Genomic DNA, 17,276 nt, shown 5'->3' on the forward strand with positions numbered 1-17,276 from the left:
TCCATTCCAAAATTTTAAGCAGAAAAAGAGGCATGTGACAAAGTTCAAAATTCAACACATAGGTTAATTGGACTACATTTTGCAATTTGGACCTATAGATTCTAGCCCGGTTTAAGAACAACGTATGTGCCATTAGTTTCCCTATGCGCATAAGTGTTTTTCTAGAAGAGCCACAATTTATAGTTCCAAATTGCAAAATGCAGTCCAATTATTAGTTGTTTCCAAAGTGATAAGGGGAGGGACAAAATCGACCATTATAATGGGATAAAGAATGGAATTATTAAATTTCTAACTATTAAACTCCGTGAAATTCACTTAGTACAACGATGAGAAGATCCAAAAATGCAGCATGAGTTCAATAATATTGACTACAGGAGCAAAGTTTGATATACATGGTGTACCTATTACCTATTTTGGAATTTGGTTACTGATACTCCACTTTGAAGAGATTTGGACTATACATATTAAATTAAACCTAACTGAAGGCTAAGAATGGATATTCTGGAGCTAAGAATTTAAGCTGAGAATTGATTTTCAAACTTTGCACAAAGAGTGTTGTTTCTACATAAAATTTTGAAAAAACTTTAGACATGGTGCACCATTCATTTTTAGTCAGTTTTTGGCCAAAGTGATGTAAAATGTGATCTGTGACTGAATATCAAATGTTAACAATCAAAGCAATGCTTAAGACATTGCATTTCATGAATTTTAAGCGTACCAGTAACGCTCTACAAACTGTGCCCTTCCTTTGATGAAAAAACATCGAGTGATGTTTTCTCAGCTCAGCTTCACGATTGATCGAACAAAGTTGACCCAAAAGAGTAGAAAAAAGATGAAAACACCCGAACTTTTAGAATTTTCATGTTGAGTTATTTTATGTATATTAAATGTTAGAAAATATAAAATAGATACAGGTGTAAAACCGATACAATGAGGAGAAACAAAATTACGCCAAGAGAATTAAAATTAGGAAAATAAGTGATGCACAATATGAGATGTATCCATAATAGATAGGGAGGACAGACGGTAAACCATCAGAACTAAATGGTCCTGATAAAATACAAAATAATAGGGACCAAGCTGAGATAAAATTATAATTAAAAAAAGGGTCATGATATTGACAGAAAATATACTTGAGAAATATTATACTTGCAAAAGATAGGAGAGGAAAAAATCCAAGTCTACAGATAAAATAGAATCTCCGGGAATTTTCTTTTCAGGATTTTCTCTTCAGAAGAGAAACATGAAAATTGTTTAAGTACATACAGGGTGTTTCAAAAGAGAGTATCTATCTTAAATATTTTTGAACGAATTCGCAGATCCAAAAACGCCGAAACAAATGTTTAATTTTGAGGGGAATGCCCGTATCAAAAATATTCAACACTTTTTCGATCTTGGAATTCGTTCAGAAGATATTTAGGATGGATATTTTTTTCTGAAACACCCTGTACAGTGCCAACAGGAGAACTTGGGGGCAAATTAATTATTTTTAAGAGCTTTTCAGTATCATAACAAAAGTAAGGCATGTACCAATATCTTACAGAAATCGAGTGAGAAAAAACTACCGATGATTTTTACAAAAATGTATCTTCATGCAACCTAGAGCAAACAATGCGCCACTGAGTGCCTTACGAGCAGATTTCCTGCGCTGAAGCCATGCTAGCGCGTTGATCCATTACTAGATGACACCTTACTATTTTCCAAGCAGTATTCCTATAAAAATTGACGATTTCTGATACTAAGTTAAGCAAGGAAAATTGCCACCTATGCAGCAAAGAATCTGAACTTTCCCACAAAATACTCAAAGATTTTGATTATACCTATTATTTTTAAAAAGTACACGAAGGCTAACGTTCCTAATCAACATCGTAAAATACATGAAAAAATAAAAAACAAGGATCAGATGTTGTTGATAACATCTTACCACCGGAGCTATCTGACAAAAGAGAGGTCAAGTTTTCAAAACATTACAAAGTAAGTTCATCTGTTCATTTTATGGGTAATTAGCATTGACACCAGAATCATGTTACAAATGTTAAAAACAGAGAAGTATCTTTACAAAGACGAATTTAAACTCAAAGTTTCTGCATCCAATATTAACTGAGAAGACACTTTGAAAACATGGCGGACGATGTTATTCATCATTTCAAAGCATACCATGGTTCTTCCATTGCAGTTTCAGTTCATTATCTTTTAGTAGAATGAGCCAGACTACATTTCACATCACCTAATTTCCTGCGATGTATTTTTTAAACCAATGACTAAGAAACAGGATGACTCAAAACTTCCTATGATTTTCCCTACATTACAGGGGATGTACTCATGAAATTGAAAAGGGCAAATTGCCTAGTTTTTTGTTGAAAAAACAACACATGAGAGGAAATAAAGCAAGGTATGGTTCAGTAAAGCCGATTTTTCTTAAAACCATCTAAATAATGCAAGGTAACAAGGTGGATAAGTTGATCAATCATGGTATGGTATTCAAAGGGCAGAATATCTTCTCCAATTCCGGATGTAGAAACTTGATGTTCAGACAGATATTATTCTTCTTTTTTTCTGATTTAGAACTTTAAACTATAGACCATGATTCTTTTCTGATGTGAAGCTGATCCATTCAGATGATATTTACTTAAAAATATACAACAAAAGCTAAAATCCCCATGTTAAATGCTTGAAAATATGACAAATAAATAGTGGGAAGAATTGGATGTTATCGATGATACCCTTGGAATGGTGTATCCTGGTAGAGAACGGAAAGTTTTCAAGACATTAAATCCTCAGTGTAGTATCCACGCTCGATCCTGCTGCCTAGCGTACAAGGTTGCCAGGCTGTACGATGAAAAGTAGGTATTTTACAAAGTCTTAAATGGGGGACCCGTTCTACTTTTTCAACACGATCTGGGCAACAATGCTAGCGTGTTATATTCTGTTTTCGGGATCCCAAATGTGGGATGCGTTCGGAGCCGAAAGCGTGCTCCGGGTTACACTGAAAAATCGCCAATTGTTCCCATTTAAACCCATATAAAATGCTTCCTTTTCATCGTGCGACCTGGCAATCTTGCACGCTAGGTAGCAGTGTCAAGCGTGAATACTTTATCAGTTCACAGGTTAATTTTAATTTGTGTTGGAACTGTTTATCCATTAGGGTCGGAGTTAGTGGGAGTACTTTTTATTTTGCATTGTGACAATGCCACCAACGCACATCGAACAAATCGGTTGGCCACTAATTCTTACAAACAGAATACTATCAAGCTATTGAGAGCATTACTTCGAATTTAAATAAACAAGAGTTTAAGAGGAAAATAGGTACAATAGTATACTAAAGAAAAAATACAAAAAATATTAATGCGACAAGTGCCTAAATTTACGCACCTATTTCATAGAATTTCTTCTGCAAAAATTAAATTTTAACATAGCAACTGTATATATTTACAAATAAAAACAATAGGCTGAAAGAGCTCATCACTGAAACTGACACATCCAACGCTGAAACAAGAGAGCTTACAAAACTCATAAAATAATCAACGGCGAATGCCTAGATGATACTGCCATAAAATATAATTTAAAGTTGTTGACATTTTAGTCATTGGTATAATCTATTCTCTAACCGGTGGATGAATTGACCCGAATAATGAACATAACAATCGATTTAAAGATGTTTTAGCCTACACAACACAACAGAAACACACGAAACATGAGAGGTTAATACAATTCCAGCGGATAAAATTAAAAACAAAATAATAAATTAACTAAACTAAATTAAATTAGAAAGAAAGTATGTACAGCTTTTCTCCTTTGGATACGCCCTAAACGATAAATTAATCATGGAGAAAAACAGGGAGCTGCCTGTTTAAAGGAAAATCCACCAAAAATAGTCCACCTGTAAAACTGTATGCATTATCAAAGGCGCATTATTCAAACTGCCCAGTAGGCCATGATGTTCTCGAAGTTTGACGTGAATAGATAAAAATTTGAGAGGTAATCTGCAGATGAAGTTTAAACGAAATTTACTTGATACTAGCTTGATCCTTAAAACAATGGGCCACTTTTTTGACCTAAATCTCTCAAACAGTTACCTTCAGTTAAGAAATGTTTTTCTTTTTTGCTAGATTATGCGGTAAAAGTTACGAAAATAAACTTTCAAAATTGTCACAACTGGAGTCTGCTTTCAAAAATACAAAATCACCGGTTTTATGAGCAAACTTGAGGTCCTGAGATCAATCTATGAATCATGAAGTGTCATAAAAGTGTCAATAAATAATAGCGGGTGAAAGGCAACCAAAAAACTCGACTTAAAGACTAGAAACAAACGCGACGCGCCACAGTGAAAAGTTCATGATGAGATCTTGTATTTGTGAAAAGGCCTAACTTCAAGAGAGATACTTTATCGTTGTAATGAAATTTTGATGCCTATATGCAATAATTTTCACTTCGAAGCTGAGCCTATGATCGGAGATGATAAAAAAAGTGTTGAAGGAACCAGAATTGGTGAACTCACATAAAAATCTGTGACGTAATAACAATGATGCTTGGTGGTGTTGGCGAAAGAAAGTAATCATCTTAAATCTTGTTACCATCAAAGTTATCTCTTACTAATTGTAAGCAAAAATGAAAAATTTTGGCAGGTAACTCTCATAAAGTGCTTTTTAGCCCTTACCAAATGCAAAATAAACAATAAACGAGAGTAAGTACTTATTTTCAAGAATGACTGAGAAAAGTGACTAGTAGAAAACCTGAACACACACGAAATAACGCAAACCATGAGAAGAGAAGAGAGAAAAAGCGTTCTCGTTTCACAGTTATGACTTGAAATTTTGTACAAAAACTTCCGAAAGGTGACACTTTTAGTGATGTAGTTATTTAAGAGAGATGGACAATTAGAAATAAACAAACAAATAAATGAATAAATAATAAATAAACGAGTAAAAAAATAAATTAATACGAGGGCCTAAATTTTTATGACAGCAGCGGAGACCAGTTAAGAATCAAGAGAACACAACAACCTAAAAATCAACGAAAAGAGCAGAGGAGAGAAGAATTTGGGCAAAGAAGAGCCACGATTGAAGCAAGTTAAGAATTTTGTGGAACGAACAATTGAAAAATGTTTGATAAATTACCAGGAACTTTCAGAACAGCTGCAAAACATTTAATTTAGAAGCAAAAAGTTCAAATAGATCAATAATTTAGAAAACAGGCCACCTCTTTGCAAACGGGCCTGTGGTTAAACCATTAACCCAGCCATTCTGCAAGGATCTTAGAAGCACCTATTTTATTTGTAACCAAAAACGAGTGCAAGATCAATTCTACTTTACTACAATTACCATTTAATCCCAATCACAAGCTTTTTCCAGTTGTACAACCTATTCAGAGTTACAAAGGAGAAGCGTGCTTTCGGAATTATTGACTAAAAAGAAAAAAGATGGGTACTGGATTAATTCCCTTTTGTCCTCTAGGTTCAACAGTCAAGCGAAGAGTTGTCCTACAAAAATCCTGTTTAAAAATTATTGAAATGAATAGTTGATTCATGAAAATGCTAAAAATGTTTTCAAGGCAAATAACTGAATTACGGCGTCAATTCATAAGAGAGGACGAATTTAAGGAGCAGCCTGCGGAAAAATCGAAGGTAAGTAAAAAAACAAATTACCATTCATTACGAAACAACTGTTTCACAGGGGAGGACTTCCAACAGACCTTCATTTCAATAAAAAACACTCGCCAAACATCAAAGAGAGATTTCTAATGACGAACAGTATATTGCACATAAAACGCACTAACACTTAGGAAGAGGTTCCTAACTATATACAAATCAATTTGGATAACCTATTAAGAAATACCGAAACTCTGCTAAAATAAATTTTCCGAATTAGTCACTGAGAGTAACTAAAGACTCTAAGGAGATTACAAGCATACTCCGAGAATAGTATTACAAATATTTAGGGGGACGAGAGGAGCAAAGCAAAAAGAATAGAAATCATTTGTGCGATTCAGTGATAAGTTGTTCTCCAACGAAGGGAGTAAAGTCACACTGCCCCTTAAAAGTAAAATTTTTCATATCTCGCTGCATCAGATGGAAAATCCAAAACTGAAATTCTGTTTTGAACAGAGACCTAATCAGTTAATTATAAAAGACATCAAATCGATCGCTAATCTAGAAAATTACGAAGCGCAAATAAGTGTTTCAAAATTTCTGAACTTACTTTATTTATTAGAAAGAAAAAAAGCAAACATCATGGTTTGATATTCTCTGAACTAAGCAAATAAGTCGCAGGTATTTTCAAGAAATTTCCCTGGTTAGTATTCCAACTAAAAAATAAAATAAGAAAGAGATCCTACGACATTGCAAATTGAGCTACGTCATTTCCAAGTTTAGCTATCAATATTTTTAAGTGTAAACCTAGATGCAGGGATCACATTTAAAGAATCAATATTAGCAGGATCTGATCTTTCTTTATGCATGTCCTCCCAGGCTTGAGAATCATTAAAGTGATTTCATGAGAAAAATAGAAGCCATCAAGTCAGTCATCACTTTTGCAATCGAATTAAGAAAGAAGGAAATGAAATTTTAGGGTGAATATGGCAATCCAGTCGCTAAAAAATCGCACTTGATACTTAAGTTTCCTTGCTTACTCCTGATACAAAATCCAAGCTGTTCTTTGAAAGAGAAAAAAAATGTTTTGGCTTAAGCATTGGAAAAACAGCACTCTGGATAAACATTTTTAAAAACTGTACCTTGACTGATGAGAGGGGTTCCTCCAAAAGACAAAGAAAAGTACGTCCTTCGGTAAATGCCCCAAAAAGACTCTTTTCTTTTGATCTTTCTCAAAGGGCATGAAAACAAAACTCAAAATGCTGCCAGACCAAAAAGCTTCCATAAAAAAGTGACTCAGCAAGGCCACTGCATCAAGCTGGTTTGAGGTCATCCGCGCGGAATCACCATGAGAGGGCCATCATTCCGTTACGTTGCTTCACAATGTGCCAGGAAAATACAATGCTGACATACACCTCAAGATACCCAACTTAAAAATTTACAGATGATGTGAGTATACCAACTTGAGGATATGGAAGATTTTTGTGCCTTGCATTATGAAATGCCATTCTAACCCCCCCCACACTAGAAAACGGTAAATAGAAAAGATGTACAGTGAGCATGAATTCAGATGGCACGCAATATTCAGAAATCATTGTACCGGCAAGCTTAAAAACTTGCCTTCGCAGAGGCCACAAAAAAGTATAAGAAGCAGAATTAAAGCTGACGTTTAGCCGAGTGCTCATTCTCCGTCTCGAATGATCAACGAAACTTGCTGATTGTTCTCTGCATTCTCGACACAGTTGTTACGTTGGTATTTCAGCCGCTTTCCACCGCTTGTCTGCCTGTGATAATCGTACATGTGAGTGTTGAGACTCCGCTTATTCTTGGCCAGCTTTCCACAGATCTTGCACGGGAACGGACCACGCAATTTGCCATGTATGTTTGCAACGTGGATGCCAAGGCTATCCCGCCGCGAGAATTTCTTATGACAGAACCGACATGAGAACTTCAGTCCTGAAAGCAGGCAAGCTGCATGAAACACGTGGAATAGAACGCTGAGTTTATTTTGCAACCCAAACTACGACAAACGGCACACCAAAAACACAAATCCGCAAACGGCAAATGCAGCACATCGCAAAGAAACCAGCACTCGAATAAAAAATGCAAAACGGACTCGTGAGCATGTTACATTACAAAGTTGTGATACATTAAAGAGGTGAGTTTAAGGGCCAATTGAGCTTCTAACAATAACCCAACAGACTTTTAGAGATTCCTTGATCCAGAATGAAGCATTACTAATCAGCTATTCTATAATTTGACGGGGTGTCTAGTGGTACCTCATCATCTCAAATCGGAAGTCTTTGTTTTTTTTATTGACTTAGCCTTACTTTCCAAAAATTTCCTTCTTTCAGGACACTAGGAAGGATTTCAACACAAACATTTCGACTAAGAACATCATTGGATCTCTTAGATTCAAGTGCTCTTGAGCATAGTTGAGCACTGTCTAAAAATTTACTGTTAAACGGAATGAAGAAATTCACACTACTACTGATGATCTACAGCAGTAACAACATCATGACAGTATTCAAAGTACGGTTGAAATTCTTTAAGTAAAGAGGATTCGTCTACAAAACTCAATACTTTCAAAATTAACTAAATAGGCCACTGTCGCTTGGAACAAACTCAAGAGATCTCAGAAAATGATATCCAGAGCAGCAATAGAACTGAGCTTGAACTCACACATTTTTCAGAGTAAAGCTTAAGGTACAGATGCGATAAATGTACTTAAAAAACAATATACTGAATTGACGAAGGCTTCACTTCAATGACTACTTCAGTAAAAACTGTAAAACGGTCACAATGTTTGAGTCCTATTTGTGGATCCAAGTTTGAGATATGAACTTGACTTTCTTCAACTTATACATTTTTTCCATTCCTTCATTTTCAGAAACTAAATCTGAGAGTAAAACAATAAAAGAGGACAATGACAAGTAGAACTTAGGAAGTATTGATGAGCAAAACTCACAACTGAAAGCTTAATTAAACTCGCTACATTTTCCTACATATCATTCAGAATTCATAAAATTTAAAAAGAAAAAATACAAAACAACTAATCTATGAAAATACTACAGCAAAAAGGATAAGGTAGTATAAGAAAAAAAAGAAAAAAAACATTGATAAATGCAATTTCCAAAAACAAAAGACAACGGCTAGTTAGAACAAAACAAAACCAAACAACTGACAAAAAGAAGCAAACAAAAAAACGACAAATTCATAAACAAATAACAACGATGAGAAGCAAAGACACACAAATGGAAATAAACTGATCATCTTGTCTTTTTGTAGAGAGGCTTCTTTTGGAATTTTCCTTTAGAGGGCCATTCTATAAAAAGTTTCCTGTCATGTATGACAAACTCTGATAACTGTTCTGCAATAACGCATGTCAGTCAACAGATAAAATAATTAACTGGAGATTAGTGTAAAAATCAGTCTCACTGGAAGAACTTAAAGCATCAGCTAAAATTTATAAAAATGTAATCATGAATGTACCTTTTCACGATGGTCACCTTTTTTAAATTTTTTTATGGGGGAGAGTTTTTTATCTTCGCAGATTAATCTTCGCCGGTAGCGTAGATTAGTATTCCGATTGGAAAATAAAGTATAATAAGAACTTTGCATTATTAAAGGTTAAGAAACTTGTTTTCTAAGTTTTATACATAAAAATTCATTATGATCAGAAAAGCCAGAGGCTAAATACTGTGATTTCAGCTTCACTGCAACATCTTTGCATCATAAAAAAATTGAAGAATTATGAAGTTGCTAGGACTTTTTTTCTCTCATTCCTATCTGAATTTCGATTTGTCATTGTGGGCTCTTGTTGCCAAAGCTAGGCCTTTGTGAGTTTTAACTTCCCTTCAAAAAAAAAAAAACTTGTGTGGAAATAATGCTGATGAGTTTCCTGAGCATTGTCTTGTAGATGCGTTGCACAACCATGCATCCAAAGTACTTAAAATACAGCATTCTTAAAAATAATTTATGATTCTACGTTCTAATAATAAATTACCAACCCACTGACTTAAGTGAAAGATTTGAGCTGTCCGCACTGCGCTCGGTCAGATCTGAACCAGCGGCTTAGGGCTGTTGGTCCACTTTGCAATCAATTTTTCAGATACATCCAGGATTCTACAATAGACTGCATTCTTGCCAATGTTGCTTTGAGTGGTGTGACCAACTTAAAATTTATTCTGTGCGGCAATTCATTACTCTGTTGTTGTATTTTTGATTATGTACTGTACAGTTATAAATATAATAACCTCACAATTTTCTTGATTTGTGATTTTGACATTAATTAATCAAAGTATAAAATGATCATAACTAATTATCTCCCTGATAAAAATGCTTAGAATACAGATTTTCTAGCTCAGGAAATGAGTTTAGGAATATTTGTACGCGTTCAGCAATACTGGTTTTTACACATTTGAATATTAATTATACGTGGGGCACGGTCAAATTAAATTGTAAGTCAATGGGCTAAGTGTAAAATAACAAACTGACGAAAAGGGAAAAAACAATGCCCTTAATTCATGATAAAAGGTACATCATCTGCAATGGAGTAATGAATTATTCATTACAAGAGCAAAAATACAACAACATTTTTTACAGAGGATGAAAGAACATCACAAAAACTTGAATTCTTGAGAATGTAAATGATAATAGAAAGTTCAACTACAAAAACTACATTAGAACTGAGTTTGTTGAAAAAATTCACCCCAAAGACAAATATTTTGAAGGCGCAGAGAAAATGTTTTCAAGCTGAAACTTAATGAGGATTCCAGATTCACATCTTAAACACATATTAGAGCACGAATATATAAAGTAAAAATAAATGAAAATGTATGCGACCAATGAGGAGATTTAAACTCACAAACTGGGAAGTTTCGATAAACTATCCTCAAAAATAAATATGACAGTAAAGTGTAACAAAACTCGATTTCACAAATAACTATCAGCAACTAAAAAAAAGAGAAGAAATGGCTTTGAACCACAATCTCAGTATTGCTGGGGAAAGCTGTAATGCAGATTTTTTTTTTATTCAATTTAATTTCTTGTCTACCGCCAATAAAATTTGATTTAACCTATAACTTTTTACAGCAGTTTAAAAAAGGTCACATTTAAAAATACTCATAGAACCACAGGAATTTGATATTATATTCCAGTTAAATAAATAAATAAATAAATAAATAAAAAAACAACCCAGAACTTTGCTTCTAAGATATATTATCAGACTTATTCATTGCTTCCAGTTTTTCTGGAATGAACCACTATGAATTTTCAGGAAAGGAAATCCAATTTTAGATTAACAAATACAAAATGACTGCAGAAGGAAATACCTAACAAGAAAGAGACATGAAAAGATGAAAACATTAAAAAGCAAGGCAGGCAAGCATGCAAAAGCGCAGAATTCAGGCAAGACACAAAAGAATCCACATGAGCAGCGAGTGACTCTAATCTGTTTATGGATTTTAAACAAACAAAAGAATTATTGGTTGGTTAATCCTACCTTGAGCCGTTGTTTTTCCCCGAGCTTCTAAATCTGACAGACTTCCTGATGCTTCGATTTCCATGCAATTAGCTGCAATGAAAAAAGGGGGAAAGTAGTAAAAATTAGACACAAGAGGAATGTTTCACTCTAAAAATTTCATTGATGTACACACACTCATCATTGCCTAACAACATTTTTTGGCTTCAAGTCCCCGCAAGGTCAAGAAATTTCACAAAAAAAGTGAATAATAACAGCTGTAAACTACTGTTACAGATTTTCTGGCAATACTACTGCTACTTCTTCGTTATGTCTGAAAATACTTCATGAGTAGGGCTAAGATAGGCGACAAAAATTGTTTTTACAGCAGCATGATTAAAAAATGCTGCAAAATAGCTCTGTCAATAAAACCATCTCCGCAGGAGACGTATTTAGTACCAAAAACCATACGTGGGGAGCTTTGATCAATACCTTGAGGTGATTCTAAGAGATCTAGGGACAAGATCGGCCAATACATTCCCCTACTAAACGATCTGTAAAGTGCATGTGAAGAAGCAATAATTATTGTATTGTACAAGTTGATGCAGGAAACTGATCCATGACATGTAGCAGCGTTAATACTGCGTAATATAAAATCAAATCTATGAGAATTCATTGAAAAATTATAACAGGAACTACATACCATAACTGACTTTACTTATAGATTCAATGTGCAAGAGAGAGAGAGAGCTATTGTAATAATATTTCTCTTTTTCTCTTACACATCAAGGGAATGCAACAGCCAATCCCTGACCAGCACCAAATTCATTGACTTTTTGAGTTTTCGAGGTAACTAAAAAACTCTACCTTTCTTCTTGAGAGTTGTCTGCTGTATTTGTCTATGACATGATGATCTTTGAAAAATTGGTATTACATCAATAACCAGGGTGTTAAGTTTTTCCTATGCATCAATTATGCAAATAATGAATGAAATTCTTTATTTATACCAACTACTTGACAGTATTAAGGTATTTTACACTATAATGGATTCGCATAAATTTATACACGGGCAAAAAATACACCACAAACACCCTGTTTTTGTTCTAAAATAGATGGCGGCCCTCCAGAGCCCCGGAGCGATAGCCCTCATACGCGGGTTTGGATACAAACCCCAAACCAAGCAAGAGAGGCTCCCTCCCCCCCTCAAGGCCGGACGTCAACCGGCCGCTCTCTATGAACTACTTTTGCTTGGCAGGTGCTGATATTGGGATAATATACTTTTTTACTATTGTATCAGCCAGCACTCAGATGTTTGCAATTAAAGGATTTGCAGAAGGTTAGAAAGTATCATCATGGAAGGAATTAATAGTTACAGTACCTATAACACTGAAATTTTTGAAAAATGTTACACTTACATTTATCCTGATATGAATCATCAATGACCAATGCAGAATCTAAACCATTACTTGTGTCCTCAATAACATCATTTTCGTAATCTATAGGTTCCTCCTTCAGTCTGACGCTTGTCGATGTGGGTGAGAGAGTACTGATAGAGGCATCGTTTCCGCTCACCGGGCTCGCCTGACAGTTCTTTTGCACTACTTTCTGCCTCCTGTCCGAATCTGGCGTGGGCTTGCTACGGGAGAGTATTTGAGAGATAATGCTACCTTTTTCAGTGTTGAAATACGGCTGATTGTGAGACGGGTTTAAGTACTTCTCGAAGCGCTGACGTGACTGTTCCAAGAAATTAAGCGTGGAATTGACTTCTGGGTCATACTCATCGCTGGCATTGTTCTTGCAGGTTCGTGAATCGCTGTCTGATACATGTGATTCACCTGATGCTGCTGACTGAATAGTCTGGAAAATACATCAGGAGAGAAACATCAGAATCAGGCATGATACAACTGAACTTATATATTACTCACAGCTCTATTGTGCCACAATTTGATACTCAAGAAAAACGATTGACAACTTCATTGCTTTAGACTTTTAAATCCCAGTTGCTGCTACTATAAAGTAACAAAGTTGCCTAAAACTACAGAATTATCTAGTTTCTGCTAAATTTTGAAAGGTTTATGACAAAAAATTTACTGACTTTTCAAAAAAGGTTTGCATGAAAATTCTTTTATGAATTGGGTTTCTGTTAAAGCTAAAAAATGCATTTTTGCTTATCAGCTTAATATACTCAAATTTCGACCAATGTCTATTTTTTTTATATTTATTTTGATCAAATAGAGGGTTATTAAAATTGCTCAAAATAGGCTCAAATTTGAGATAACTTATAATTTTCATGGACAAAACCAACTGCCACCTTGTGCGGTTCGATTTTCGAACATGATAAGTCATGGCCTACTTCTCTAGATACAGATTTATGTTCAAAAAATTAAATCAACCTGTCATCAAAGATGAATTAACAACAAAATTCGTTTGACATTATGGAGCACTAATTGCCAATTGAGGCAACTATTGATTTCAAAATTCATTTAGAAGGGTTTCATTGTAAGAAGTAGTATTTATTGGGGGTGCAGAAAGTTCTTCGCCTTCAGATTTTTGGAGGCAGATTTCCCAAATTTTGAGATTGCCCTCACATTGCTGTCCACATAAGACTTGCGTGCTTCACTGCTTTCTTCGCATAAGAGAGCGCATTACATAGTTTCTAGCGCAAAAAGCTATGTGCTTAGCTGCTTTATGCTTTCTACCATTTCATTTTTTCCTTTTCTTCTAAGTGCCTTGACATTTGCTCCGCGATGGGCCAATCGAGCACTTTCTGAACCCCTGGCATTTATAATGAACAGAAATAATAAGTCACAATGTCTGATTCAACAATTAATAACAACTCTCAGACCATATGATCAACATAAATGGAACTCATCAAGACACCTGCGGTTGATTTTTATAAGCCTGCCTAGATTATTAATATTGCAGGCCCTCCAAGCCATAGAAGCCTGAACAACCGATTTTTCTCAAATCAGGGTTGCCACAGAATTTAGAAAATGACATTTCCTGACATTTCCCTGACAATTGAAGATAAGACGGATGCTTAAGAAGGCATAATTGAAAATAGTTTTCAGGCAAAATGTGTTGTTCGAAACCTAAAACCCATATTGGAAAGCGATTGAATGTGATTTAACAAATTTTCCCTGACATTTTCGTCATTTCCGTCATTTTCCCTGACGTTCCCCGATTTTCCCTGACTGTGGCAACCCTATCAAATGAGACTGAATTGGAATTCATTCAACCAAAAAAAAACCACTATTCTTTTTGTTATTTTCTGCTTAGTGCTGTCCAATTGGAAAGTGAGAGAAATAGGTGAACTTACCTCTTTTGAGTCATCACTGGTGAGTCCTTTAATCTGAAGAAGTTCAGCTGTCTTCAAGAATGCTGTTAGGTCTTCTTGCCTGACATTAACTTCCCCACGATACATGAACTGGAGAAGAGATGCAAGTTCAATATGACCCACATCCTTCAAAATGACAATAGGATGTTTGCATGGATTTACCTGGAAATCAATTAGCAGTTAGTGAGGAGAGGAATAGAACACAGGAAACATTGCTGGGAATTGTTCATTTTTGCAATGCGCCTCAAATCGTGAAAAATGACACACAGGAGCTTGTATTGACTGGATTTTTTTGCTACAAATTAGATTTTATAGGCTTATCCTGGTTCCTGGATTACCTGGGATATGTACCTTAGGGTTGCCACAGAATTTAGAAAATAAAATTCCTTGACATTTCCCTGATTACCCTGACACATTTTGGTGGAATTCCCTGACAATTGAAGATGTGACGGATGGTTAAGAAGGCATAATTGAAAATAGTTTTCAGGCAAAATTTATTTTTCGAAACCTCAAACCCACTCTAGAAAGCAAATGAAGGTGATTTAACAAATTTTCCCCGACATTTTCGTCATTTTCCCTGACTTTTAAAAATTCGAACGGATGAAATTGTGAATAATAGAAAAATCTGCTACTTATAGTACCTACTAAACGTTCTGAGTTTTTTCCATTCAAACAGATTGTTTGTATTTATTCATTTGACTTCCCGTAAATTTCTGCAAATGCGCACGATCTCTCCCCTCCTCTCCCCTCGTCCTGTTTAACACTGATCCTCATTCTGCTGTGCTGCAGCAAAGTTGCGCGCGCAACTGTTTGCTTTTTGGAAGTTCAATCTGGCGACTGCATAGATTGGGCAATGCAGCATTTGCACTTCGCTGTATACTGATGTTACTTTCCCCCCCCCCCAATCACTGCTTATTTTTGGAGTATTTTCACAGCAAGTTATTGGTGATGCATTTTGAAAACTGCTGCTTTTTCTTTCTCGAGTATGCACTTGTGTTTAATTTATTTACTTCATTTCTTAATTTGTTACAATGAGTTGCCCTGGCTTGGCAAAGCATGGTTGTAGTCGCCACCCACACTTGTCACCAACCTTTTGGACTGATGAATATTTGATCAATCAGTTAGCAAAGAAAATTCCTTTAGGTGGATCTTGCATTAGTATTGGTTGCTGAACATTTGGGCCATCAGCAATCTCTTTATGAATCTGAGGGTTTGACTTTTAAAATTAACTTTTGGATTCAAGGAAAGATAGCAGAAAATCTCTAAAATAACTTGTCTCTGCCATGAAAATAATACACATTTTACATACGTCTAGAGTTTAGATACATTTTCTTTTACACTTTCTCTTTTTAGGTAAATTTGGACCGCGTTAAGCAGAAAGGAACCAAGCCATATCAGGTATTGCAAGATTTAATCGGGCAATCTAATTTTTTGCATGGAAACGGTTGTGCAGATTTTTGTGCAAATTTTAGAGAGATTTCTGCTTGTTAGGAAGAAAATTCCTTGAAATTTCCAGAGGGATCTGCACCCACATTCTCCTGTAAAAAATTGAATTGCCCGATTAAATTTGGCAGTAGCTGATGTGGCTTGGTTCCTTTTCTGCTAAACGCGGTTCATTCAGTTCTTATCTACTACGTATATGGAAGATCTGTTATGTTTGTTTAATTTCATATTTTAAGTTTCTTAGTGCACTTGTACAGATTTTTACTCTTGAGTCCAATTCAACTCTTTATTTACAGTCAGCTGTTGTTTTTATATTCAATAAAATATTCAGAGGAACAAAAATTGTGACAATTTGGTAGGTAAGTTCATTAATGACAATGTTACTTCCTTGCACTTAATGATGAGAATACATAGTAATACACTGAGAATACATAGTAATAATGGTTTGAAAGTACCTTGAATAACTGTTTGAAGTATGGGCTGCACACAGACAGGACAATTTTATGAGCTTGAACAAAGGTACCATCACAAGCTAAGGTGACATCAACGAGGTCTTCTCCTTCTAATAAGTCATGAAAACCTGAGGATAAGTTGCTATGAAAATTGTTCCACCGCAGGGAGAACTGTTCAGTTTCTGGTAAACTCATTTTCGAATTTATGATCTGTGTAGAGAAAAAATGTTGGTTACAAACATGTTCTATTCGGCACATGGAGAAGATTACTGCAAGAACTGAACCGGTTAAAACCGAGACATCACTTTAAGAAACTAAAAAAGTTAAAGAAGCTAACATAAGAGTGGAGACATTTGAAAACATTTGGTTCAGCAGAAACAGGTTATCCTGGTAACTGATGAAATTTTTCATGACTTGGTTGCCCATAGTGCACATAAGTATAGGTCAGACTTTTTCAGCCCTGTGGCAATGATTTCATAGTCTAACTCATGACAAAACATAACTCACCTGCGCTGTACAGTAATTCTCTCAACATTCAATTTATACATGAGGAAACTATCACAAGGATTAGTCTGAAAATTTCAGTCTTTTCTCATAAGGATAAAGAAAACTCCGAACATTAATAGATTTAAAAGATCAAGTTTTAAGATTTTTCAAAGTTGTAGTCCTTTTCATGAAATTTCCTGACTTTTTCTGATTTCCTTAACCTGATGAAATTCCTTGACAGTTCCAGACCTGTGGGCACCTTGCTTGGTAATTAGCAGATTGACAGATAATTTTGGAGAGGACCGTTTCTAAGTCGGTATTGACTTCAAAATTCTTTCAAGATTTCTGAATGTTTAATTCAGAACATTCACAGGACGGCTTGGACCGTTCGTATAGGTGTCAACACCATAAAAATCTCCTAAAAATCTTACAGGCAGTTCGCAACAAGTCATTTTTGAAACGCTGTATTTCTGCTAATCATGAAAAAAATACAGGAAGTGGTAGCAGGAT

At 35.2% G+C, this 17,276-nt stretch overlaps 1 protein-coding gene across 2 annotated transcripts in view; it reads right to left on the bottom strand.

The window, feature by feature from the left end:
- LOC109029854 (uncharacterized) overlaps positions 1-17,276 on the bottom strand; it is a 31,462-nt gene that overhangs the window by 11,811 nt on the left and 2,375 nt on the right. The window contains exons 2-6 of one of the 2 annotated variants that reach the window (XM_019040523.2): positions 16,284-16,490; positions 14,368-14,547; positions 12,464-12,905; positions 11,091-11,162; positions 846-7,543 (exon numbers count right to left, since the gene is read on the bottom strand). In XM_019040523.2, the coding sequence (XP_018896068.1) occupies positions 7,269-7,543; positions 11,091-11,162; positions 12,464-12,905; positions 14,368-14,547; positions 16,284-16,475 (1,161 nt within the window). In that variant the 5' untranslated portion in view covers positions 16,476-16,490 and the 3' untranslated portion in view covers positions 846-7,268. Of the gene's footprint in view, positions 1-845; positions 7,544-11,090; positions 11,163-12,463; positions 12,906-14,367; positions 14,548-16,283; positions 16,491-17,276 lie in introns of those variants that run through there. The other variant, XM_019040524.2, reaches the window with a different exon arrangement.

The sequence above is a fragment of the Bemisia tabaci genome, chromosome 10 (assembly GCF_918797505.1).
Source record: "Bemisia tabaci chromosome 10, PGI_BMITA_v3".
In the NCBI taxonomy this organism is placed as follows: Eukaryota; Metazoa; Arthropoda; class Insecta; order Hemiptera; family Aleyrodidae; genus Bemisia; species Bemisia tabaci.